We start from the raw sequence: 25370 nt of genomic DNA on the forward strand, positions 1-25370 counted from the left end.
CGACAATCTATGTTATCGGTCACTGCATTGGACACTGCCGCTTAGGAAATTACTTCCATCTCATAACATCAAGAAAAATACAAGAGATTTTGTTTTTTCTCCTCTTATAACGCTGATACATATGAAGAAAAATAAGAGGAAACTGAGAAAAAATAATAAATAAGCCAACTGTGGCATATGAAGCGAAATGTGCATGATAAATTCGGATAAATGACACTTCCAGCGTGACTTTCAAAGCATTCATTTTTCCCTATAATGTTTAGGATTAGGGGTTACTTAATTATGAACACTGTTAATATGCATCACATAGCTTCCCCCCATAAAATAAGATTTTAAATGCTATCTTCTACTATTACATAAGGAAAAGATAAGGATACCCCTTCTCTGACTGCAATTACATTTTATCTGCTAAATTTTGTGAGCCCCTTTCTGTGTGTACAGACTGTTCCTTCTAAACGGGAATTGTGCCAAACCTGATAAAGTCTTTGCTTTCTTATTTTACTATAATCCAGCCACCTGAAACCAACACTTCCAGAAGGACAATTACGTCGTCACTCCTGCAAAGGGATGTGTTTGCCTGGTCTGTGGAGTCATGGATGCAATTTTCTAATGAAGTTGCAAATTCAAACGTTGCAGAGCAGAGGTCCCTGCTGAACCAGCAGGTTTCCACCAAAGCTGTAAAGTCAGGAGTGCTCTCTAGCGGAGAAAAAAAGCATTGCTGCATGACTTATCACATACAGCACAGTTTGCAGGACGGCATTGATTAGTCACTCTGCAGGCCTACTGCAGTTTGATCAGTAGCAAAAACAACATAAGTAGTGTGGAAGGTTCGGCTCATGTGCACTTTATTTTATTATATTACAGTACTGCGGTCATGTAAAGCATTGCAAGTAGCTACAGTCACACTAGAGTGGCATTAGGTATGATGTTATTATGACAAACTTTATTTGATAGAAATAACTTATAATACTCTTATTTACTGAATGTTTACTCTGTTATCCCTACAGTAAAATGTTATAATTTCAACATAAACAGACAACAAAAGCTTAAAAATATATTAAAACATTCTGATTATTTTAGCCTGTAAAATTCCAGGAGAGGGGGAGAGCACTGAAGAAACAGAGTATTTTATTGCAAATGCAAACTGTAAGTCTTTATCCTCTTCAGTCTTTTCTGACACAAACATAAATGCTGTTTTGTTTTTTGGTCATCATACAGCAATGTTAATGCAGAAACAGTATTTTTTTTTTTTTTTAATATAATCCACTTTGCAAAGCAGCAGTTTATGTGTTGCTACAACCTTTATTCTTAAATACAATCTAAAAATATGGTGTTAGCTCAAGTTAACCTCTGTGGATTCATCATTTCACGGGACTGCTAAAACAGCCTTGTGTCAAAATGTAATTTTGGCTGTAAATCCTACATTTTTTAAAGTGTTACTTAAGCTAACATCATATTTGACCAGAGCACATCAAAAACATTTCCAGGATTTTTTTTCTGTATCCTATTTTTTTTATTTTAAGCACATGTGAAAGCAGTGACTTTAAGATTAAATTGACAACAGCTGACTACATTAATGCATAAGCATGAGTAAAAGAATTTTTTGCTTCTGCTTTGATAAAAGCTTTTTTTTCTGCTTTGTCTGCTTTCTGTTTGTACCAAATTGGGATAGTAACCAGCATGCATGTTGGGTAATATCGTGTCTACATCAACAGGGCAGTATTAGCAGTGAGAAGACCTGGATGTTTGTGAGATCGGATTTGGTGGAGATCTGCCTCCAGAACAGTTACATAATCTCATCCATAAATAACAACTTTCAATAATGCAATATCCTAGAGGCCTGAAAAACACCAATCACACACTAGCACTGTCCTCACTTGTGCCTAGCACGCACTTGGAGCAGCGTTGGCGTCTGCTCCATGATCCGCAGTAACAGATTATCAATGTAGTCCTCCAGGTCTCGAACCTGTGACTTGACCTTCTTCAGCTCGGCCTCACATTTCTCCAGCTGCGCCTCCTGCTGCTCTGAGGCTGCTTGCTGCTTCTGCATGTCCATCTCCTGCTGCAGCAGCAAGGAGATCAGCTCCATGTTAGTCAGGTGCTGGTACTGGGCTGACCTGTCCACCATCAACTCCTGCAAGACAGGTCAAAGGAAAATAAGGTTTCATATGTGAAAAATACCTGTAAACAATCATATTTAGAGGAAATAACTATATTAATTCACATTCTTTCTGGGCGTGACAGCAAATGTGTTTACCTTAGCTTAGCATAAAGAGTGAAAGTCAGAGTCTGAACTCGATTCACTGTGTTTACGTTAACCTAAACATTTCCAGGCAGCGCTCTCTAAGCATCTCAGAAAGAAAGTCGAACTATTCTTTCTGTGCCAAATGTGATTGAAACGATTGATGATTGACATATCCCTGTGTTAAAAAGTTAAAATGGGGACATTTTGATTTGCAGGTGGTTTAAAAAAATGACATGAGTCACAGGAAACAATGAGGTCATCACAACAGTTCTGCAGTGCAGTTATTAGCACCATGTGCACTGCTGGTGCCAATAAATGCTCATGGAAGCGTTAAACAGTCCCAAACCTAATGGCTTTCTGTGATTTACTATGGCAGGTTAATGACTTAATTCTTCCACTGTTTGCACAAAGTCAGACTCGTGCAGTGTTTTGAAAATTGAAATGGTGAATTAGAAACTAATGTAACTGTTATGAGCCAAGTTCTGACCAACAACTGACCACACATGGTGTGACATTATCCAGTGTTATATTAAAAAAGAAAAAATAATATTGCTGATTTGCTAGTTAAGTTTCACCGATGCGAGAAATGCTTGAGTACAACTGTGATTTTAACTCCTCTGCAGTTTGAAACATTTCATATTTACTTAAACAGGATGCAGAAATGTAAAAGAGAAAAGCTCTCCTGCAGAAACAAATAATATGCTCGTGTAAGTAGTTACAGATATGAAATTAATTCCACACTTGTCTTCAAGTGAAATGCTTATCTAGGTCAAAGAATTATGCCACACCTAGAAGGCGTAATAGGATCAGTATTTCTCTCCTAGTGTTGAAGGCGATTTCAGTTTAACAGGGGGGTGTTAGGAAGCAGCTGGTGCACTGTTCCTGTGTTGCCCTGATGTGTTATTCAAACAGTCTAGAGCAGCGGTCCCCAACCCCAGGGCCACGGACCAGTACAGGTCCGTGAGCTGTTTGGTACCGGGCCGCGAGAGTTGAGGCTCAGGTGTGAAATTTATGGTTTTTAGGGGTTTTATCAGTTTTTAGCATTATTTTTTTTTATCGTTTTTATCTTTAATTCGGTTTCCCTGGGTCTTTTCCCGTGTGTTATGAATAATCTTTTTTTTTTTGGTATCTGTACTGGTTTTATTTTGTTGTATTTATCCGCGACACCTTAAAGGCCGGTCTGGGAAAATATTGTCGGACATTAATCGGTCCGTGGCGGAAAAAAGGTTGGAGACCGCTGCTCCAGAGTTCCTCATCCCAATATGACAGAGAATTTATTTAATTAATAATCATCACTGGACAAAGTAAGATTACAAAGTATTTTAGCAGTACCTGACTCTTCTCAGGTTCAGCTGTCACTTGATGAGTGCTGCGTCCAGGGTTAATAGTCGACTTGAGCTTCTCCAGAACTGAACGACCCTCCTTCTTCTCTGATTGGCTAGAGGTTATTGGCTTCACTGGGTGAGGCCTGAAAAACAAAGGGGTGAGCACTAGCATTTCCACACCGGTTCAGCATAACTGCTTCTCAATGGTTTTCCAAGTCCAAGTCAAATGATAGCTTGGCATTTCCTAGAGAGGTTTAACACATCTGAGACTTCACTCTTTGAAGGAAAGATATGCAGCATGTGAACATTTAAAATAAAGGTTGGAGCACAGCATGAAAAGCTGCAGCTGTCCAGATCGAGTTTCAGTGTAATTTCTTTGAGCTCTATTGAGTCCCGCTGAAAATTTGAACCCCACCCCCAAAAACAGCTGGGACACAAAACACATTTTTGATTTCTGAGTCTCATAAATGTTTAATGCTCAACACCAATGACGCTTCTGGCTGCCTGCCTTACTTTTGTACATGACAAAAGTACAAAAATGTAATACTTTTGTGAATAAGGTTAGAAAAATGCATATTTTACCACATTAAGCCACACTTTTTTGGTGCTGTTTACATATGTTACTCTTTAGCAGAAAAACTAGCTAAATTTAGGCACAGCAAAGTGTGAAAAAGCAAAAAGAGAATAAAGAAATAAATAAATACAATAGGAAACAACAAACTGAAACATGAGATGAATAACATAAATGTGCAGCAAAGCCAAGAGCAATACAGCAGTAATCATCCAATCGCTTTGGATGAGAAGGCAGAACTTATATATGCAAGTGCATTCAACAACAAGCAAGCCGGACCAGCAGGAAACAAAACTATCACAGCAACCAAAGAGTTAAAAACAACAACACATCCCAGTTATATATGTGCAAATCATGGCTATTGTCAGGTCTTCTAATTTAGTACAGCTTGTAAATAGCTACACAGGTGATGTCCTAGTGTGAGGATTCTCACCTGCTCTCCTGACGGGGCAGGTTGCTAGCTGTCTGTGTCTCCTCAGGCAAAAGTGAGTGCCGTGCAGCGACCAGGGGCTGGTCAGTGGTGAAGGTGGTAGAGTAGGAGGAGGTGTAGGGGGCCACGGCCAGCGTAGTGCTGGCTCCAGCACTTGGCCCCATGCTTGAGGGATGTATGGACGGACAGCAGACAGGTGTATCAGCTGACAGGGAGAGTGCAGACAAGATGGAGGGAGAAAAAGGGGGTTCGTGCAAAGATTGCCCAATCTTTGCCTCACAAGGGTTTCTCGAGTTTGGCGCTACTTTTGCGTGGAGGTCTTCAAAACTGATCTCAGAAGGTTTTCCTGTAACGCTGTTTTCTTTAAGACACGCTGCTGTTTTTCCTTTTAAAGATAGAGCCGATGTTGTGTTTGAGTCTCTGTGACACGTTTGCTCATTATTGTTGCTACATTCAAGCAAACCTGCCTGTTTATCGAAATCAAACGAGGAAGAAAGAATTGATTTAGAGGGCTGATATGATGACGGTCCTTCACTGATTTCTGAAATGTTTTGCACAAGACATAAAAACTGTTCAAACTCTCTGTCTCCACTTTTGCTTTGGCTGTTTGGGCTGTCGCTGCTGCTCTGTCGGGACACTCCCTTTGGTCTAAAACGTGCACTAACTACCCCTGAAAATGACTCCGGCTGGTTAGGTTTACCTATCTTGGCTTGAATATTGCAATTTTCATCAAAGTCCTTCTGTGTCTGGTTAAAATCATCATAGTCATTTCTTCTTTCTTCTCTGCATTCAGCAGCTGGTGAAACACAGGTCTGATTTTGAGACATCAAAGCAGTCATTTCTCGGCTGTTTACCCTGGAGTGACCAAGCGGTGCTACACTGTTCAGTTCATTTCGATAATCACAGCAATTGTCTTGGCTGACTGGAGCTACTTTGCACAACTTATTGGAAGATATTTCAAATGAAGAATTCATCTCGGGGATGTAAGTGTCCTTCAAAGTAAATATTTCCTCAGGTTTGGTTTCCAAATGGTACACGGCCACCTGTGAATTTTCAAGCGGTTGCTGTAAAGTCCCACTTTTCAGAGTATCGCCAACCTCCGAGTGCGAAGACCCATCAGAATCAATAAAACCAAAGTCTGTATTATTCACATTCATGTTCAGATCTCCTAAAGTTAGCGAGAAAGAGATGTTATTGTTGGTGCATGGAGTTTCTGCTAGGTTCGTTTCCAGTATGTCTTCTCCTGGAGTGGGAGAAATACCTAGCGCCTTGGCATCTGCATGTGAGAGAGTAGTGGGCGACATTTTCAAAAGGTCTGCAACAGATATCTCACTATCAAGAAGTATTTTAGGCCCTGAGCTCTTAGACGTGATCTTAATTCCAGTAGTTTCCTCGGCGTTCAGCAATAAACGATGACTGTTTACTTTGCATTGTCCATAATTTCTTCTACACACACGTCCGTACAAGTCTTGCTCGAACAACATCCCTCCCCAGCAATCAGTCTCATCTTCCAGAGGTTCATATTTGAACTTTTTGAGCTTGTCTTCTGGCGTAAGCCCCGGAGAAGTAACGTTTGTGTGCGACTGGGAGTTCAGGCTGAGGGACTCGCTGGTCTCGCTGCTTGTGTGCGGGTCAGGAGATATGTTGTTTCTTTTACATTCTCCTTCTCTTCCACGCTGTAGTGAGGCCACACCGGTCTGAGAGAGGAGGTAGGCTTCTTTATGGACAGCTAGCTCCTGACCTCTATGCAGCCAGCCATCAGAATAAATCTCATTCACTGATGTTCTTAAAAGTCTCCTTGGAGGCAAAGGTGGAGGCTCCTCATTACATGTTTGCAGTTCTTGTACATAGTTACTGTTATTGGCCAGGGGATAACTACGTTTACGAGATGAAGCCGGGCAGGTCATCAGCTTTTTTTGGGGAGGAGAAACTTTTGGGGAATTGAGCCTGCTAGAGGCAAAGGCATCAAATGAGTCATCCCATTCTCCTGTACTCTCTGACCTGGAGCAAGGGGCGGAGTGATTAGGAGAATTTGGTGAGGCCACTTTGGGCGATAATGCAGGAAGTGATATCTGCCTAGCTACTGCCCTTGGGCGCTCCCGCTTTATGGAAGCTATATTTGTGGCGCTAACTTCATGAGGAGCAGTGGGTGTGTGGGGCTGGGCAGGCAGAGTGGTGTAATGAAAGGGGGATGAGCCAGCAGAGGAGCAAGGTTCAAAAGGAGGAGACTTCTGCAACTCTCCTGCTATGAGCTCCTCAAAAAAGGGATTGCGCTGCATACGTGGGAGGAAAGGATTGGAAGGGGAGATGGGGGTTGAGGAGGGAGAGGAAGAAGGGGTGAAGACATTGATGTGACTGCAGTCATTTGGTGAGACATGACCGGAGAGAGAGGCAGAGGGAGAGGAGCACTGAGGAGGAACGGGGGAACGAGGAGGGAGGGGAGGGGGTACATCTGAGCTGCGTTCTACCTTAGGAGAAACTTCCAGCCTGTGAAGGAAATAGGGCACAATAGTCCTCTTAGTTAATGATGTGCCAGGTAACCAGATGGGGAACATTGTTCGTACAAAAACAGAAAAGATAACCAGAATACAAGCTGATATTCCTCAACAAAAAGAGGGATATTCCCGCTTAACGTCAATCTTTAAACTTCACAAGGTTCATGACAGACTTATGGAAAGAGTAACGTAAAATAAAACAAAGAAGCAAAGCACATCTGCAAAATAATCAAGCAATGAAAAGTAACTATCGCACTTAGCCATTCAAGCACCAACTGCACTGGCAGCTATTCTGTTGGGTGAGCTCGTATCAACATGGAATGATATTCGTCACATCCTTTTTCAAAACCATTCGCAGAAAGAAACACACTCTGGGTAGAAAAACTGGCAATGCAGGAGTGCTGTTTGTGGAAAATATAGCATGAGGTGATGACACAGCATGGTTGTAAGATGGAAAAAATTATGATTTAAATCAATTCCATTTTCAAATGAGCAGGCAGAAGAGTGAACGCTGAACCCAGGACACCCAACTGAACACAGGCCTCTGTTGTGCCTGGATCATCAAAGTGTCTGAAGCGCAGACACGAGGTCGTACATGAGCCCAACTCACCTTGGTTTGTTCTGGGATTCACTAGAGCCAAACCAGCCTCTGAGCCTCCCCTCTGATGTGGAACCAGCATGGCTGAGTTCTGACTTAGATGGGAGAGAATCACTCCTCCCTCCAGAAAATAACGTCTTTCTTAGCTTCTTTCCTTTGTCAGCTGATTCAGCAGCTGAGGAGACCGTCGGCACGGCTGCCTGCACAGGGCAACCCCCTATCTGAGCTTCTTGAATAGAAGTAGACGATGCCTGAGCATCCTTTTCTTCCTCTTTTTCCTCTTTCTTCAGTTTGTCAAAGGACCAGCGTCGGCCCTCTGCAAAGGAAGCTTTGTCCTCACTTCTTTTGGTGAGATTCTGCAGCGAGCGAGAGAGCGGGGAGCATTTTTCCAGCAGAACCAGTTTGGACGAGAGCGCTCCAGAGCTCTTTGGGGTCGATGGCTCAGAGTCATAGACATGGCTTCCATTTATACACAAGGATGACTGGGACTGAGTCATGGTCTGTCCCTTGAGTGACTCGACTGCAGGATTGGCTCGAGGGAAGGCCGTTGTGATCTTACTAGCTTCATCGCTGAAGGCGCGCTTGTGAGTGAGAACTTTTGTGGTGTGCTGACTGGTGAGCACTGTCGAAAAGATGGGAAAAACAGGTTAATAAAACTAAATAAGGACTTCTTTCATACATCTTTGTTTTTATTTGAAGACAAACAAAGCTTTGTATCTGTATAACGCTATGTATCTGAATCTGTATTTTGAGGATGATCCTTGGTTCTTTTTTCTTTCTTTTTTGGTTTAAAGCGGTAATGTTTGAGTTTTTGCCACTAGGGGCAGCAAAGATCACACTATTTCTGAACATTTAAGCAGAATGGTAATAAATGCCTTCTTATTTCCTGATACAGTTGAGGCCTAAAAGTAATTGGACAGTTGATTGACAAGCAGTTACATGACCGATTGAGGCCTGTTCTCTTGTTATTTTATCATAAATTGAGCAGATAAGAAATCCAGAGTTAATTCCAAGTGTTGAACGTGTATTTGGTATAATTTTAACTGGAACTCTCATCATGAATTCGATTGAGATATTGATGAATGCGAAGGAAATGATCATTTGGTTGAAAAACTTAAGTAAACCTATCAGAGAGAGTGAAAAGAAACCCCAAGGACAGAGAAAAATATGGAGAGGACTCATGATCTGAAGCATACCATCACCTGTTAAACAGGCATGTATTTTGGCCACTGGGACTGTGTCACTATTGTTTATTGATGATGTGACTGCTGATAGAAGAGCAGGAGCCCAAGAGTTTCTCAAGGCAAAGAAATTGAATATTTCTTGAATACAGTTTGATAAACAAATGCAGAGCTGAATGCAGATAGACCCACAAACCAGCAGTGATTAAAGGCAGCTCCAGTAAAGGCCCAGCAGAGCCTTTCAAGGGAGGAAACGCAACACTTAGTGACATCAGTTGGTATTGGACTTAAGGGGGTCACTATTTGCACTATTTCCACTTATTAAAAATAATTGTTATATTTAAAATTCAGTCAGGTTTTCAATTAATTTTAAGGTTGCATTTTAATGACAGCTAGATTGTTTTTCACAATCCAGACTAAAAAATACAAAAAATGTATCAAATACTTATTTGTATTTAATCATATGCTGATATCGGGCATTACTCATATCTAGACGATGGTCCGTACATAGTTGGAGTTGCCTTTGAAGCCAGTCAACAAATATCTTAAGTTTTGCATTTGCACCATTATTCAGGGAAACTTTGGGCTGTTTAGCTTCTAAGTAGCGATGCCATAGAGATAACTGTCTGTTCCCTTTTTTGTGCTTTTTTGTCAAAAAAAACAGCCACGTTTATGAGGGGAGATAAAGATTACTAAGATCTATGATGAGATATGGAGGTCATTCAAAAAAAAACTATTTTTGGTCGAGACCCGTCAGATCCTGATGTCTCCCATGTCATGATCAGTACAGCCGCTGCACACAAATCTAAAGAAAATCCATGTTTGCTAAATATGCTGTATATTTCATATAAATGTGATTTTTTTTCATCTGTCTTTTATTCAATAAAAATACAATTTTTTGTGATGTTAGAGTAGGTGGAATTTGTGTAGCATGGCTGCTAACCAGCTATAAAACAGAAAAAAAGGTTTGGTTTTTTTCTTTAATTCTGTGTTATGCACTTGAACTATTTCAAAGCCTACCTTTTTTTGCTAAATCTGTCTCCCCATAGTGAGAGTCAACCCTCACTTTGCTAGTGTAGATGGGGGAACTGGGAGGGTCTGACAGCAGATCCAGACTGGGTGGAGGGCCAAGGTTATCACTGGCCATGGAAGACAAACTACTCTCTGAAGCCAGAGACGAACACGACCTGGTGTCAGACGACTTCCGCAGCTTGCCTTTGAAGAAATCCTTCATCTTGCTCCTCTTCTCCTCTGCTACCTCCACATCACGCGATTCCACCACCCCTACGCTCTGTTCTCCAAATGGCTGCCCCAGGGATCCCGAAAGGGCGGCGTAACGGCCCGGCACGATGGCTGATGAAGACTCCACGTCCCCCCTCTTCCTCCCTGTGACACGATCCTTGAGCTTTCCAAACGCAGAGCGAGGTTTGTCCTTCATGGTGAGGTCGAACATACTGGCTGTCATGTTGTTGCGGGTGAACTGAACTGTTATCTGGAGCTGGCCACGTTCCTTCTCCTTTCTTCCTGCCTTCGAGTTGAGCTTGAACCATCTGCAGAAGTAAAAGAAACAGAAATACAATACAGCACGTGAGCAGGATACTGTTACGATATCTGGTTAAAGGTGAAATCAGAACTTTACCAACAACAACAAAAAAACAAAACAAAAACAACGATTTCCTTTTGGCAAGCCCTTCGAAATATTACATAACCTGAAAATACTGGTTCAGGGATTGTGTCAAACTGCTTTGGAAAAACTGTTTTGTAAGCTTCAGAGCAGCAGATCACGACTCAAATTCCTCCAAATCTACCCACCTACACCTGGTATGCACATATGGACAAAAAGACATGGACAACATGAGAGGTCAACTAATAAAATCCTTCCTCTGTTCATGCCTCCTAAAGTCTTGTGACTTGACCAGAGAAGATGTTACAGAGCCAAAACTAACAGCAGGAATCCAGCATGCGTTTCACAGAGCGTAGAGAGAGAGAGGCGAGAGGGCGGAGAAGCCACAATTAAAGCCAGATGTGCTGTATTGTTTTACTCCATTCTGCTCTTCAGTGTTAATAGTGGAAGAGTATCACATGAATGTCATGCATCCAGTTATGCCACCTGTGCCACAGCCGAGCTCTCGAATGACGGAATATAAAGATGAAGGTGGGTAACAACTAAGGATAAGAACGCACAGCCTTCTTCTGCTCACTATGCTTTGAAATGAAATCATTTCAAAGCATCAAATAGGATGTCTTTTTTAGAAAATGCATGCGTGCATACAGCTGTAACATTTTGTTGTTGTCTTTTCTTCAACTGTATTACTGAAAACCAAAAAGTAAAGATAAACAGCTTTTGTTTTAAAAAAGGAAGCCAGAGTTAATAATCTGCAAAAAGCATTATAATAGTATAAAATAATACTGGAGCTTTTGTGACAACTTGACAGCCAACAACTGGATGCAGAAGTCCTGCAGAGTTTCTCCAGCTTGGCCAGCCAAGACAGTGGGTTTGATTATAATAAATGTGCTTAGTGCGATACACTTCATTTAGAGGAACTGTAGTCTTGTTTGGCCAATATTTTGGCCTTTTACTTCAACTGGTTCTTATCTTATCCTGAATATAAGCATTAATGGGTTTCTTTAATGGGAACCTATTTACAGGTCATGTTTTTATTCTCCTACAAGTTGGAGAAAATGTTTCCTTTGAAATGATGTGGGATAAAGATGGAGGTCTTCTGGCTACAATGGATCTCAGTGAAAACTGCATCTCATCTCATATTTCTGCGGTGCATTGTGGGAACTGCTGCTGGAGTATCTCTGTATCGGGACAGGGGGCCAAAGAGGCAGCGTTTAGCGAGTTTTAAAGGCTTGGCAGCTTTCTAACCTCTTCGTCATCCTGCAAAAACAGCACATTTGATTCCACTGCTAAAGTCTCCCGTGGAAGGAGCTGCTGCATTTTGGGCTGTAATGTTGCACGTGACTGATAATCACTACTGCGTGAGATGGAAACTATTCCCAAGATCTTTCATGAACTACATGCTTTTAATGAAGACTTGAAAGTTGCACATCATTCTCCTTGAAAACATATTTAACATAATCGTGTCATAGTCAGACAAAAAAAAGAAAAAGAAAAAGACACATCACTTCTTTGTGGCACTAAACTGAAAACAACAACAACACGTTTGGCATACAAGTTGCACTAATAAAAAGCCAACCTACTCATCTCTTGGACACACTCCATCATGAAATATCTTATCAAGAGGTATAATGGTTTGACCGAGAAACACATCCAGTCCGATAAGCACTCGGTGCATGACCGTGAGGACCAGGTCCCCGCTCCCCGGGGGGTAGGCGCTCCGGCCGCCATCCTCTAGGATCCCGGGAAGCAGCTCGAAGCAGCACTCCTCATTCCACACGGGCACCTCCGCCTTCTCCACGAGGCCGGTGGTGTACTTCTCCTTCCCCACCTGGATGATGGTGTAGAGGTAGCGGCTACCATGCTTGCCCTTGGTTCGCAGTCCCTTTGCGCGGAGGACGGTGACATTCACATGAGTGGGCACCCATCTCTGATCATCGTCCAGATCTATCAGTGACATCATCTTGCACCGCTACAAAGGGGCCCTGCGTGTGCGACAGCAGTCGTTAAATTACTTAGTGGCGTGTTTTATCAGTCGATTAGGAGATCATCCCCCTTCACGCTGTGCTGGAGTTTCCGCGCTGCGCAAAAAAAACCTCTGCAGAAAATGTCCAAAGTCGGCCAAGCCTCCGAGGGTTTATCTGAGGTCACTTTTCAGACAGCAGACTCGGCTTCTGCTCAACTTCCAGCTTCGCATAATACCATAACTCAATAAATACAAATCCCGTTAGGTGAGCTGCGTGCTCAAATCATCCATGCTCGGCTCACGTCTCATCAGTTAGTTTACAGTCCACAAATCTGCCCAGCGTTTACGGCCCGCCCTCCTCCACAGGCCCGCAGACAACCAGAGAGATGCCGCAGAATTAAAGAGGAACACCCAACAAAGCTTCATCAGATCCACCGACACGCAGAAGCTCTGCTCAGAGCCGACGTCAGTGCGTTTGAGCCAGAAAGACCAGTTTCAGCAGCTTCGCTTCATATGCGGGAAATGGATTTACTTAAGTTTCTGGGCGGAACCTTCTGTCAAAGCCAAATATTCTGCAGCTCATCCTGTTTTTTGTCTTTTAGTGTTTTCGCCTGTTGTTTCCAACCAGTCTTCAGGTCTAATTTGAGTGCAAGCTGAATGTAAAACCAGTTATATGGGCCTCCAGGTCACAAATTAATCGGGTTTTGTAAATGGCAAATGAAAACTGATCCGTATATTTGTATTTTAATTTTAACTATTTATACTCCTAAAAGTGATCAAACATTTTTTAATGTATGAAAATATATTGCTAGCTCCTTTTCCTGTGAGAGCTCTACTTCCTAATATCAAAAATAAAAAAAACAACAATAATAAAAAAATGATATTAGTTGGGGGAAAAAAATCCTTTCTCGAGGACATTATCCTGGAGCTGCAGCGCCATCTAGTGGATTTCAGAGACAGGTCAGTCATACATGCAGTTTACACAAGTCAGACGCTGTAGACTTTCTAATTTTATGCGCTGTTTACCACAAACTGATTCCTTGATATCTCGGTTACATTATTTAATTGTTATAGAAATACTCTCATATTTATGCAGCTGAAGTTTACCTGGCTTACTTGGGTCTAGAAAAAAGGTTAATATAATATTACGTTAGGTGATCATGTCCCTTAAGCTACAATAAATCATTGAATCACAAATGACTGATTTAAATATTAACATATAGGCTGTTTAACAATAGCCAAATGTTAGTGACTGTCCAAGGAGGTGCCATATATATTTGTTTGTTTGTTTGTTTCTTTGCTTCCATGCTGAGTAAGTCTGAAGTTTATGAACTTCAACGTCCCCCACCTTAGGAAAGGATCATATTTTAATTTGACAGCAAAGAAATTTAATTTATGTCCACAAAACATGAATGTTATGATATATCTGGTGTAATAAGATGATATGAAGTCACCTGGCAAACACCTAAACGGACTAAAAGGACATTTCTGCCATACAGTAAATGACAGCTGACGTGGTTCCCTAGATTCTCACCTGACACTTTGGAAAAATTAACTGCCCACCCTGCCTTCATTCCCTACCTAGATTATTAATTAATCACACATTGGTTTTGCTGTGCACAAGCACACAACACATCCTATCATCCTCTCTTTTTCTTCAGATTAACTATGATGATGTTTTTAAGCTTACCAAGAATACTCTATTGTGAACATGTACTGTTTGTTTTTTGTATTTTTTCAGAGCGACTCCCTTTCAGCCAAATAATTTTCATGAAGTCCCTGAAGTTTTGTATTTCTGTAGTATCTCCCACAGGAGTTTGTGGCTTGTTTAAACATTTCCATTTTATAAGACTTCTATTTCATCCCTCATCTGAATTATGCACCTTTTCTTCTACTACACATATATTACAGCTAATTACACTGCCAATTCATAAAATTAAGATATAAAATATGATGTAGTGTTATAGCTTAAGGAGCGGGACAGTAACAGGTGTTTCTATTATTCATTCAGTCTTTTTTTTTAAACAAGTAAAAAGCAGCCTGCCTAATAAATTTTACAGTCTCCGACCCACATATGAAAAATACTAATGTCAAACATTTATAATGCTTTCAACATTTTTTTTAGGATAATTTATGTATTTAAATTATGTACCAGCTGGTTTATTATTAGTTATGTGGTAAACATTAACATTTGTTAACAATAGCTGTATTTGTCAATGATAGATCTATGATTGGCAGAACATAAGAAGTTAATACTGAAGATGAATGCTCTTAGTCTCCTTCTTTGTTGCTTTGGTACAGTGAAATGACCTGTGAATGGATTAAATGTATAATGTTTGCTTTTCTTGCCAAGATCCCAGCCAACACAAAAGGCCGTCTTTGGCAAGTCACCTGTACATACAGTATTAATCTAGTAGATGGATCACTATATTAGAAAATGGATTTGACAAACTTTAATGTCACAAAGATAATACTATTTCATAGATAGATAGGATTCAGGTATTATTTTATTTATTATAAATAAAAAACAACAGAAACTATATCTGTAAAAACCCAACTGATGTTTCACAGTGTTGATAACAGCCACTTTGAGGGTAAAGGAGTAAATACAAACCAACGCTCACATTCAGAACAGCAACACAACAACAGAATCCGACTGGTTTAAGGTTTCTGTGGCACTTTTCTACTTGGCTTTTTAAAGAGGGAGAAGTGGTATTTCAAAGACACCTCACACAATAACTGTACTTTATATTACACATTTACACAGCACTGTCAACTTGGCGGACTGACCTAAGAAATCTGGTACATTCAAACGCAGAAAACACTGTCGTGAGGTGAAGTCAATGAGCGTCAAATAAGCACAAAAGAATAAAAATGGTTGAATCCTGCACGTGGACTTCTCACTTTAGGATTGCCTTGCCTACAGTAAGACACTTAAAGGTGCAAATTGGAGAAGTTGCAGGAAAACGATAAAGTGATCACATTTTTTCCACTTGGATTGACGTTTAAAGAAACTTTAGACCGACAAACAAACGAAACACATTACAGGATTTCTGACACACATCTTTAACACTTTACACTGTGGTGGTCTCCACACGAGTTTAAGGCATTATTATATGGCAGCTGCCTTAAACCAAATGTCTTGATCAATGCCGACATGAAATGCTTTCTTTGAGTACGGCAACACTGTAATAAGGGAATGCTCGCGAAATACCGTAAATTCTCTTTTAGCTGAATTCCAAATTTTCAGAATGCAAAGGAAAAAAACATTGATGTAAAAAATGCAAACATTCAAATAAAAAGATACAGTCTGATTAACATTTCCCAGGCTTCCTTTTTTTCCTTAAATCTGCAATTTTTGTTTTATTACAAGTTTATTATGTGGAAAAAACATCAGTATTATATCACTGCTACACACAGTAATTCAAACAAGAAATGTCATGTATCCTTTGCAGACATGAGGAATTCTTACAAGCCAAAAGTGGAAGTTGGGTCAAAACCAAACTGACTTTTTAAATTTTAGCAATTTCCAATATAGTGCTTTTGATTAATTTGCGATATTCTTCCTAACATGAAGATTAGGAGCAACGCAGCATTGATTGAAACATTTTCCAGCCAAAGGAGGCTGGATTCAAAGACATTTCACAAACTTTTTTCTTTTTAAATGCACTTTTCCTTCCATTAAGTAAAACTTGATGCATCAGGATCAGTTTAAAAGAGGGAAAAATAAAGAGATTCAAAGTGCAAAACTACAAATAACAAAACATGATTTTCTCAGAGGCACTCCTGTTGAAGGGCTGCAAGTAAAGGTGCTTCACCAGTGACAAAAAATATATATTAAGTGCTACTTTCCATGGTAAAGTTTATAAGTGGTGTCAATGGTACATAATATAAGTCTCTAACTGGGTCATTAACATAAATAACATCCATATGAACTCTAAATGCGCATGTAGATTGTAAAAAAACAAGTAAAAACAAAGAAAAGAAAAAAAAATCAGCCTCCTTGAAGTGACTTCTTTCCACTGGCAGTGATGTAACTGCTCAAACTATAAAAAAGGAGCACATGGAAGACTCAACCTGTTCAATTTAAAACCACCAAGAGTCCAATTTTCACTAAACAAAGGGTTTAGGTATAAAAATGGGGAAAACTATAAAACTATTTGAAAAGGAGGACTGTAGTCTATATGTTAAACGTCTTCTGGAATGTTTTCTTCACTGTGTAAAGTGACAGGATAAGGTCAGAGTTTTGGGATATGTTGTTGTACAGCTACATTTCAGGCATTTGTCTTTAATTTCTCCTTAAACTTCAGTCCGACTGACCGTTCTGGCAGCTTTTTAAATACAGTTCATCCTGTGAAAGATGTCCGTCAAAGCCGTCCATGTACAGGCTGCTGGTGCTGCTGCCGCTGCTGCCCAAAAAGGTGCCGACTGCTCGGCCCTGACGAGCATGACCGACGGCATCGCTGAAAACTTTGTTGATCTGCTCCTCAGAGGGCATCCACCAGTCTGGGTTTGAGGCACAGTGCATCCGGATAAACTCTGGCAAGATTAGGAATTTAAAAAATAATTTTTTTTTTTTTTTTTGGTCTGTATCTTTCAACTTATTTGAGCTACCTTACTAAGACAGGTCGTACTAAACAGAGGACATCCTGGGCTTATTGGGTGGTGTTTGGGTGGCCTCTTTTAGCTCCAAAGAGGAAGGAAATAACCAAAAAAGTTAAATCTTTTGATATCTTGAATGAAAATCTGATTAACTGATGATCGACTGATATCGACTCACAATTTAAAACTGCGACGTTGAGTTCCTCAGGGATCTGTGTTAGGACCACTGAAGTTCATTTTGTACATGAATATTATGCGTAAAATTAGAAGAACATTACAAACAACAGATAACAACAGGCTAATGTGCTGTGGTAATGACTTGGAACAACTTCAGAATGTAAAAATTAAATAAATTAAAAATCTGGGTTGATAATAACAAATTAATATTTAACTTAAGTAAAACTAAATATATGATATTTGGAAACTGCTGGATCTATAGCAGTGAGATGATTATGATAAATAATATTGAATTTAAAAAATATAATTCAAATTAAATTTCCATGGTTGATAATAAATATTAAACTATGCTGGAAGCCACATATCAACTATATTAAAAATGAAATATTTACATTAGTTTTAATACTATACAAGAGTAAAACAGAACAAAAAAAAAACTCATTATAGACTTCTGCTATGAGGATGGATTAAATCGGTAAATAAGTCGTTTGGTTTTTCTGCTTCATTCAGGGAATATTGCTCATCTAGCTATTACTACACTCCGTTATTATTGTAACGCACATATAACTATAGCCATGAGAATGACGGTAGCTTGTATAAAGCTCAGTTTTCTGTTTGGTTGTTTTTATAACAGTAAGTGTTAGACTTCTACCTATTCCCTTTGAAACTTATAAATATTTATTTACACCATCATGAGTTTGTGTTTCATATCCAGAGGTGTATTTTATTTTGCAAAATACTATCTGTCCGTCTATTAAATAAAATTTTTAGACCCAAGCCACTGTATTGAATTTTAAATGGGTAAAAATGCCCACTTTCTCCCATTAGTCTATGCTCAAATAACCAAAAAGACACAAAAATGTGTTTTAAGTTTCTTTTTTGCAAACTTACTAAAAGCATAAACTGAAATCTTTCATTTACAACTAGTCTGACTCTTTGCTGTGGCTCTCTAAGACAAGCAGATGCATCCAGTTTATTAGAATCCCTTCTACCACACACAGTACCACACACAGCTGTATAGATTTCAACTCAATGTTCAAAAGTCTGTCTATTTTGACTAAATGGATATAGCATTATTGTGCTTCACTGCGGTCACATAAAATTTTGTATACAGTAATAAATGAGTATGCAGAAAATTCAAATTTCAAAATTCTCCCACAGTTGCTCGTTTAGTCCTCACAGCTTTGAGCTTTCACCGATGAAATTCAGGGATGTTTTTTCAGGTGGAAATCTAATTTAAAAAGGCAACGACTTAAGGGGCTAATTAACCTTGATTGGAGTCCATATGTGGCAAAATGAATGTATGGGACACAGTTTAGGAAAAGCAAACCCATGTGTATAAGGTTCCACCATCCACACTGCCACAAGGCAAACATGAGGACAAGGGCACTTTTATCCATTAAAACTAAATCCAGAGCAAAATGTGAAGGGATCTGAATGCTTTCTGGATGTATGTAAGATGTAAATAGCAACGCACATAAACTTTCCTGGTTTTGCCTAGCAACAGGAGTTAAGACAACTTTAATTTAAGCTGCTATAATCTAAATCACATGACCACAAACCCCATATGTATCAGATCTTAGACTGTAGATAGCTGCTGCTGCTTTTAAGGTTTAAAGAAGTGAAGCACTCTAATGAGAATGCCACTTATGGCAATCAAGCAACACTAATACCATATTTTATAATTAAAAGATTAATATAAGAGTCATACAACTGTGTCAATAAAGGTCTTAGGATATTTCACACACTTGATTCAAGCCTTGAGTGAAGCAATTTGTAAAAAGACTTTTTGAGCAAATAGACCCATAAATAGAAACTGGCCACATCTTCTGTATTTAAACAGTAATAACCTGTAATGTTTTCCTCCTATTTAAAATATGTTTTAAACTATAATGTTTTGTAGTTTTACCTCTGAGGCAGCTGACTTTAACAGGGTTGAGCGGTCGTCTTTCCAGGCCTGCCTCTCCTGAGTGGACTGACCGCTTCCTTTTGCCTAAACCACAGGAGAACTTGAGCTCATCTGTGGTGAAGACATAGCGAATCAGATAGCGCAGCAGCCGTCTGCCATCTTTCTTAGAGGAGTTGACAGCTTCGTCCCACTGCTTATTCGTGATGAAGAGCGGATAGTTCTCCAGGAGCTGTTTACTGCCCTGTGAGGAGGAGGAGAAAAAAACTAAAGATGTTGCTTTCCATGACATTTCTATCATGTAATTAAAGAAAAACCCAAGAAGTTAAAACACAAACCTCAAAGACTGTTTGCCGCTCTTCTTCCTGTATAGACAGAGCTTTTAATTTCACATCACTTACATTCACAGTTATCAGCATGAAGACATTTCTAATGCACTGTTGACCTGATGTGATATTTTCCCACCTTAAGATATGCTACTGATGACATCTGCTCTGAATAATGAAGAGGGGGCTGCTTCCTCACCTCTGTGAGCTGCTCCTCTGGCATCGGCTGGGCCAGCTGGTTGTGGAACTCGAGAACAGTCTTGAAGTAGTCAAGAACATTTTGACAGGGAACTGTGTAAAAACAAGCGAACGTTACCATAAATAGAAGCCCAGTGTCAAAATCCCAGCAAATCAAAGAAACAACCCATCTGCTGCATTTAAACACTGATACCCTGCTATGTTTTCTTCCTTTTTAACAAATCTTTACAACCTAATTTTTCACGATCACACACTGTACACAGAATTTTATGTGCAGTTAAAATAAGTTGTTTTAGTGCAAACTAGGCTAGTGTGACAACAGGGAGCTCAGAATGCTTTGGGGAGAGCAGACAAGTTAACAAAAATAGATGCTTTGAACACACTTTTTTTAAACTGTGGGATGCATTTAGATTGCAAAAGCATGAGGAAGAAAATGAATGAAGCACTTCCTAATAATTTGTTGATCTCACAAGCACATTTTGTGCTCAGTATTTTTCACAGATGAAATATGAGTAGATAAGAGTATAAAGCAAACCAACTACCCAGAAGCCCTTGATAACAAGCTCTGTAAATAGCATTGATGTGTATCATCGGTACCGATTAATGCCGTGCACATGAAATCAAAAGTCAGATGGCAGCATATAAAAAAAAATGATTTGTGGGATGAAGAGATTTCCTATCCCCAGTTGAGTGAGGATTAAAGCAGTCATCACCGTGTCCTGGCTGTTATTACTGCACCTGGGATGTTCTCCAACTTGTTGCGGAGCTCCTCGTTCTCCTGCTGCAGAGACAACACCTCCTGCTCTAATTCCAGGCAGCGAGGACAGCAGTTCTCCTCCTCCTCCTCTTCCTCAGGCAGTGTGGACGAGGGGTGGCCGTATGATTCTGATGGAGTCGGGGAGCCCCATCCTCCCAGGTTGTGTCTTGGAGGAGACACTCCTGAACCAGACTCAGGTGCCGGGCACTGCTCGTCCTCCAGACTAGCAGACAGATGTTGCTGCTGCTGTTGGTGCTGTTGTTGAGGTCCTGAGAGCAGATAGTTCTGTAGGGAGTCTGTGAAGATGCGGAGAACTGCAGAGGTCTGTTGTTGGTTCAAATGGCTTTGTTGAGCCTCCTCCTCAGGGTCTGTGGTGGAAGAGCTCTCCTCGGATTTAGACTTCCCCTGTGAGGAGCAATGAAGCCCCTGAGTGTCCCCTGGCCTGTCTTCCAGCTTAATGTTAGAGGTGATGGAGGAGGAGGAGGAGGAGGGCTCCAGGAGACGCCCGTTGTTGAGGAGGCTGAGGACTCGGCTGCACTGCTGGGCGAAGGCATCTAAGATGAGACGGTTCTCTGAAGCAGACAACAGACATTCACATTAGCAGTCAGTCATTGAATTTAAGATGAGCTGCTTGTGTTTGCAGAGTCACTCAAGCAAACATTGCCCTCAAGGTCCATTTCTAAGAATCGCTGGAGCTTTTGGCTTTTTTCAATGCAATCAGTTAACACAGACAGATAGTCCTAAAGTGACAGGATTTCAGGACAAGTGAGCAAACTCAAGTTACTTCTGAGGATATAGTGATAAGCTCAAAAGCTGCAGACAAGTCCTTGAGGAGTTTGAGGCTTGAAATAATTTCTTTGTTGGCTACTATCTGGCTTTTCCGCTGTGCAGCAGTAATCCTTCAGGAGACACACATGCAAAGTATAGCCTATGCCCACCATTCATACCTTAGAGATGAGCACACATTACATTTCCTGTATCAAACGTTGCGTGACGAACCAGTGGACTAAACAGTTTAAGTGCTCCAGTTATTAAAACACCTTGAAAAGCTACAACTGTAAAATCCTCTAAAATGTGAACAATCTAATAATGTTATGTACGGTGTGACATGCAGCATTAGTACTTCTCTTTTTGTATGGCTGCTTTTACGATCCTGCTCATAAGCTGGAACATAAACTGGAGGCTGACATCCGAGTTTTTTTTTTTTTTTTTTTAAAGAAGGGTTTTGTCTGTCCTGGGCAGCACGGTGGCACAGAGGTTAGCACGATCGCTGCTTGCATGGGATTTCTCTGGGCAGTCTGCTTTCTTTCCAGAGACATGCTTGTTTGCTTAACTAGTGATTGCAAATTGAATGTGAGTGTGAACGATTGCCTCTCTCTGTGGGTTAGCTCTGTGTTGAACTCGTGACCTGTCCAGGATGTACCTGTATTTTGTTCAAATGTAAAGGAAATCGATGGGTGTTATTTAATTTATGCAGTACCTTAAGTTAAAATCTAAGGTCAAAGTGCAAGGAAAAGCACAGCCAGGACAGTATAACTCGCAGTGCAAGCACAGATTTCTATGATTTCACTTCTCTTAGTAAGATTTTAAACAAAGCATTATTATGCCTGAGTTTAAGAAGAATCTGATCTTCTTGCACTGTGTGAGACAGATTTGATCACCTCTCCTGAGGTCTGTGTTTGCTACTTTAAATTTGATGAAAGGGCTTGTGGTCTTACATCTTCACTCTGGTGTCACCTACATAGGGTCTGCCTGGGTACAGGAAAACATAAATGCCTGAAAGACAAACTAGAGGCAGCTGAGTAGATGACATCTAATCTAGAAGGACAGATAAATGTAGAGAAACTGTCTGGTTTTAAAAGGTCAACTGTCAGAATTGGGATGGTTCTACCTGATGCAATAAGAAGAAAATAAGTATATCTATATTTTTTTACTTTGCATCTGTGTCTCCTGTGTTCTCTCTCCAAATCGGTGGATCTAACTAATACATCCATAACACTAAGGTGTTTAGAGGGAAATGGTTTTGCTTGAATTGCATAGAAACCTAAAACAGGACAGATGCCTCAGCTAAAGCGACATGCTGTGTTTTTTTCTCTAAGTGTTAAGCCCCCTGGTTTAATCTTCAGTTTGGCTTTGTGTTTGTTTTTTTAACTGAAGTCTTAAACAGCAGAGTAACCAATAACTTCTGCTGATAGATGTCCAAGTTCTGAAATGCATTGAAGCACGAACCCTCGCTTGTAAAGCAAATCAGATTTGAGGTTCTTACTTGATGAAACATATTGTACTTTTCACCAGTGCTGAAACATAACGCTTTAAGCTGCTACAGTTCTGGCAACAATATGAGTGATTGTGTGCATTGGGTTTCTTGGGGGGGGGGGGTTGTAGTTTGTACTCTTTCCGCCTGCCTTTACTCTTTGCTCTCTTTTGCTCTCTGCCACGTCTTATTGTGGCAAAGTGTTCCATTAGAGTAGCAGACACTTGGCTCCTCTGTTCATGGAAATGTCAGCTTGATTATACAGATTTATTCAGATGTCAATAAACTCTAAAGTCACAGTTTCACAAAATGAGCATGGAGCTATTGTCCAGAAACAAGCCTCAGTGGATAGTTTCCCTGGTAGTCTAGGCACGTCTCAATGAGATGATCTCACACACACCTCTATGTAATGATTATGAGTCCACTGGTCTCACACACACACACACATAAATACACACAGACAAAATGAATTCTAGGCGGCCATTGCTGCGTTCCCACTCGCTCAGACGTGTCTATCAGCCTGGCGCAGATGTGTCGCATTTATTAATATGCGTGCCGTCTCTGTTTACCCGTCGAGATGTATCTGATATCATTCGCCTTCACCGTGCACCCCCGCCCCCACTCTCGTCTCCTTCTCTCACCAATTCCGTGGCACTGCGAGCTGAGAGTCTCATAAAATTTCATTAAAAACAACACGGTCGGCAGAGGGAAAATTTATGAGACCCATTTATTTTAATCACAACTCTTTGGGAGAGGCTTTTCAATGCAATTTGTGTTATTGTGTGCTGAACTGATTGCTGAATCCCAGGCCCTCCGGTGAAAGAAAGGACATCAAGTTTCTTCTTTTTCCGAGCCATAAGAGGAACATTAAGTTGTTTCTGTGGTGTAGATAGAAGCACTTTGATGTGTCATTATCAGCAAGAAATGCATGGCACGCTTTAGCTCTGATTGGACGATACATCTTGTGTATTATAGGCTGATTCACTAGAGCAGGGAAAACACAGTTTTATGTGACCGTTTCATTAGTGATATCAGGATCATGTGCATGCCAAAATAGATGCAAACAACAAAGAAACCCAGGTTTCATAGATGCGAGCTGGTCAAAGATAAACGATCACTTAAAAGTTAAATATGCCCTACCTGATGCACAAATTTGCCATTTCACATCTAAGTTAGTTAATACAGGGCTTGCAGTGAGACCGGAGCTCTGGCTGAGCACTTGATTGTCTCCAAAGCAACAATAAGCAGCAGCAAATTGAGTCTTTGCTGCCAGCAGTGATAACGAGATTATTATCTGATTAAGGGATGAGATGTCTAATATTTAATCTTGGTAATGCCAGGGTTAGGTTCATTGCTTTCATCTTAATGCTGGTTCCCATGGACCCGCCCTCCACATGGGGAACACATTTCTTCCTGTGCACCCCTCTAATGAACAGCAGCTGAGAAGAAAATGAGCAGGGAACAATGTGTTACAACAGGAGACCAGAGAGCCCTTCTTGCACACACACACACACACACACACATATACATTCGCAAGTAAACACAGGCGCAGACAATTACCCGGTGTAATTTTTAGCACATGCACACTAGAGATTCAATCATGACTGCTCTCATCACAACAGCAAATCAATCACTGCTGACAGGAGCAAGAAACGGGAACAAAAACATGAAGCTCAGGTGATGTGAGACAAACAAAAGACATGTTGGCTTTTTGCCTGCAACACTTAAGTTTATTGACTCTAGAAGCTTTGCACTCATTCATCTAAAAGGCGAACCAAAAGAAAGAAAAACAACTGCTCTAGCGTTTCACTAATCTGGAGGCAACGATTGTAAAAGTCTGAATATCCTAGACGTTAAGAGAAGTGACTCTCGTGCCACACTCTGGGCAAGTTTAAAACCCACCTGTGCTGATACCGTAGGTGCAGTCCGGAGAAAATCTGGGCTCTGCTCCGCCGCTGCTGGCGTGCCGCTGCTGGCTACCGAGAGATGCTGCCGCTGAGGTGGATGTCGGAACCCTGCTGCTGGGCCTGGTCTCACATGGGAAACGTTGCTGCTCAGTCGTCTGGTGATGCTGCTGGCTGCTGCTGATAGAAACGCCGGTTTGGTGGAGCTGCTGCTGCTGCAGACGCTGTTGCTGATGATGGTGCGGCTGGAAAGGATGAGGCTGTTCTGGGTGAAAAGTGAAATGATGCCCGTCTCCAAACAGGGGCATCTCGACCACAGCGGACCGGTCAAAGCGCGACTTGCCCGCAGAGCGCTTGCTCTGGAAGGTTTTTAGGGTGCTGTACGGACCCCGCTGCTGTCGGCACATCTTCGGGGCGCACGGCCCTTCATCTGCGGGCTGCATCTCTCCCTCCATACCGGCCAGGTGTCACAGCGCAGCGGATGGCTGCGGGTCGGTATCGTAGCGTGCTGGTGTGACAGGCAGCTGATAAGCGAGGGATCAGACCGTCACTGTCTCGGTTTCCCTCACAAACACTATGTGAAGGGTGGGCTAATTTACTGACAAGTCGCCGCTCCAATCCCCAGTCGGGGGCGCCGATACCGAGACTCCTCCAGAGGGAAATACAGGCGGGACTTGTGCGCCACTGCCTGCCTCCTTTTGTAGCCAACATCCTCAGCGAGAACAACGGGGCGCTGTAGCAGTTAGCCTACAATCTGAAAATTAAAAAAAAGAGAGAGAGAGAGAGAAATAAATAAATAAATAATGAAACA

The 25370-nt window shown here is 41.0% G+C and overlaps 2 protein-coding genes across 3 annotated transcripts; both read right to left on the reverse strand.

Annotated features, from left to right (window-relative positions):
* Window positions 1-828: 828 nt before the first annotated feature.
* Window positions 829-13170, reverse strand: rab11fip5b (RAB11 family interacting protein 5b (class I)). The gene is made up of 6 exons (XM_084951822.1): window positions 12053-13170; window positions 9866-10395; window positions 7677-8286; window positions 4575-7058; window positions 3578-3713; window positions 829-2134 (listed from the first exon to the last, which is right to left on the reverse strand). Exons 1-6 carry the CDS (start codon window positions 12430-12432, stop codon window positions 1874-1876), a joined length of 4401 nt encoding a protein of 1466 aa, XP_084807948.1. The 5' UTR covers window positions 12433-13170; the 3' UTR covers window positions 829-1873.
* A 1754-nt stretch (window positions 13171-14924) lies between these two features.
* Window positions 14925-25269, reverse strand: bend4 (BEN domain containing 4). 2 transcript variants are annotated; one of them, XM_084951861.1, is made up of 6 exons: window positions 24558-25269; window positions 20383-20973; window positions 19586-19737; window positions 19459-19485; window positions 19124-19364; window positions 14925-16974 (listed from the first exon to the last, which is right to left on the reverse strand). In XM_084951861.1, exons 1-6 carry the CDS (start codon window positions 25012-25014, stop codon window positions 16742-16744), a joined length of 1701 nt encoding a protein of 566 aa, XP_084807987.1. In that variant the 5' UTR covers window positions 25015-25269; the 3' UTR covers window positions 14925-16741. The 2 variants fall into 2 exon arrangements, with proteins under 2 accessions (XP_084807987.1, XP_084807994.1); XM_084951868.1 differs by having other exon boundaries at window positions 19646-19737; window positions 24558-25266.
* Between the last annotated feature and the right edge of the window lie 101 nt (window positions 25270-25370).

The sequence above is a fragment of the Perissodus microlepis genome, chromosome 2 (assembly GCF_051167445.1).
Source record: "Perissodus microlepis isolate ML-2025 ecotype Zambia chromosome 2, ASM5116744v1, whole genome shotgun sequence".
In the NCBI taxonomy this organism is placed as follows: Eukaryota; Metazoa; Chordata; class Actinopteri; order Cichliformes; family Cichlidae; genus Perissodus; species Perissodus microlepis.

What these genes read in the sequence shown, in the direction of transcription:
- rab11fip5b (XM_084951822.1), bottom strand. Translation starts at nt 12,432, where the DNA reads ATGATGTCACTGATAGATCTGGACGATGATCAGAGATGGGTGCCCACT. An exon ending in CTGCCCCGTCAGGAGAGCAG is followed by an intron (nt 3,714 to 4,574) that starts GTGAGAATCCTC and finishes TTTGTTTTTCAG; the next exon opens with GCCTCACCCAGTGAAGCCAA. An exon ending in CTGAACCTGAGAAGAGTCAG is followed by an intron (nt 2,135 to 3,577) that starts GTACTGCTAAAA and finishes CCTGTCTTGCAG; the next exon opens with GAGTTGATGGTGGACAGGTC.
- bend4 (XM_084951861.1), bottom strand. Translation starts at nt 25,014, where the DNA reads ATGGAGGGAGAGATGCAGCCCGCAGATGAAGGGCCGTGCGCCCCGAAG. An exon ending in CAAGTTGGAGAACATCCCAG is followed by an intron (nt 19,738 to 20,382) that starts GTGCAGTAATAA and finishes GTTTTTACACAG; the next exon opens with TTCCCTGTCAAAATGTTCTT. An exon ending in AGCGGCAAACAGTCTTTGAG is followed by an intron (nt 19,365 to 19,458) that starts GTTTGTGTTTTA and finishes TCCTCCTCACAG; the next exon opens with GGCAGTAAACAGCTCCTGGA.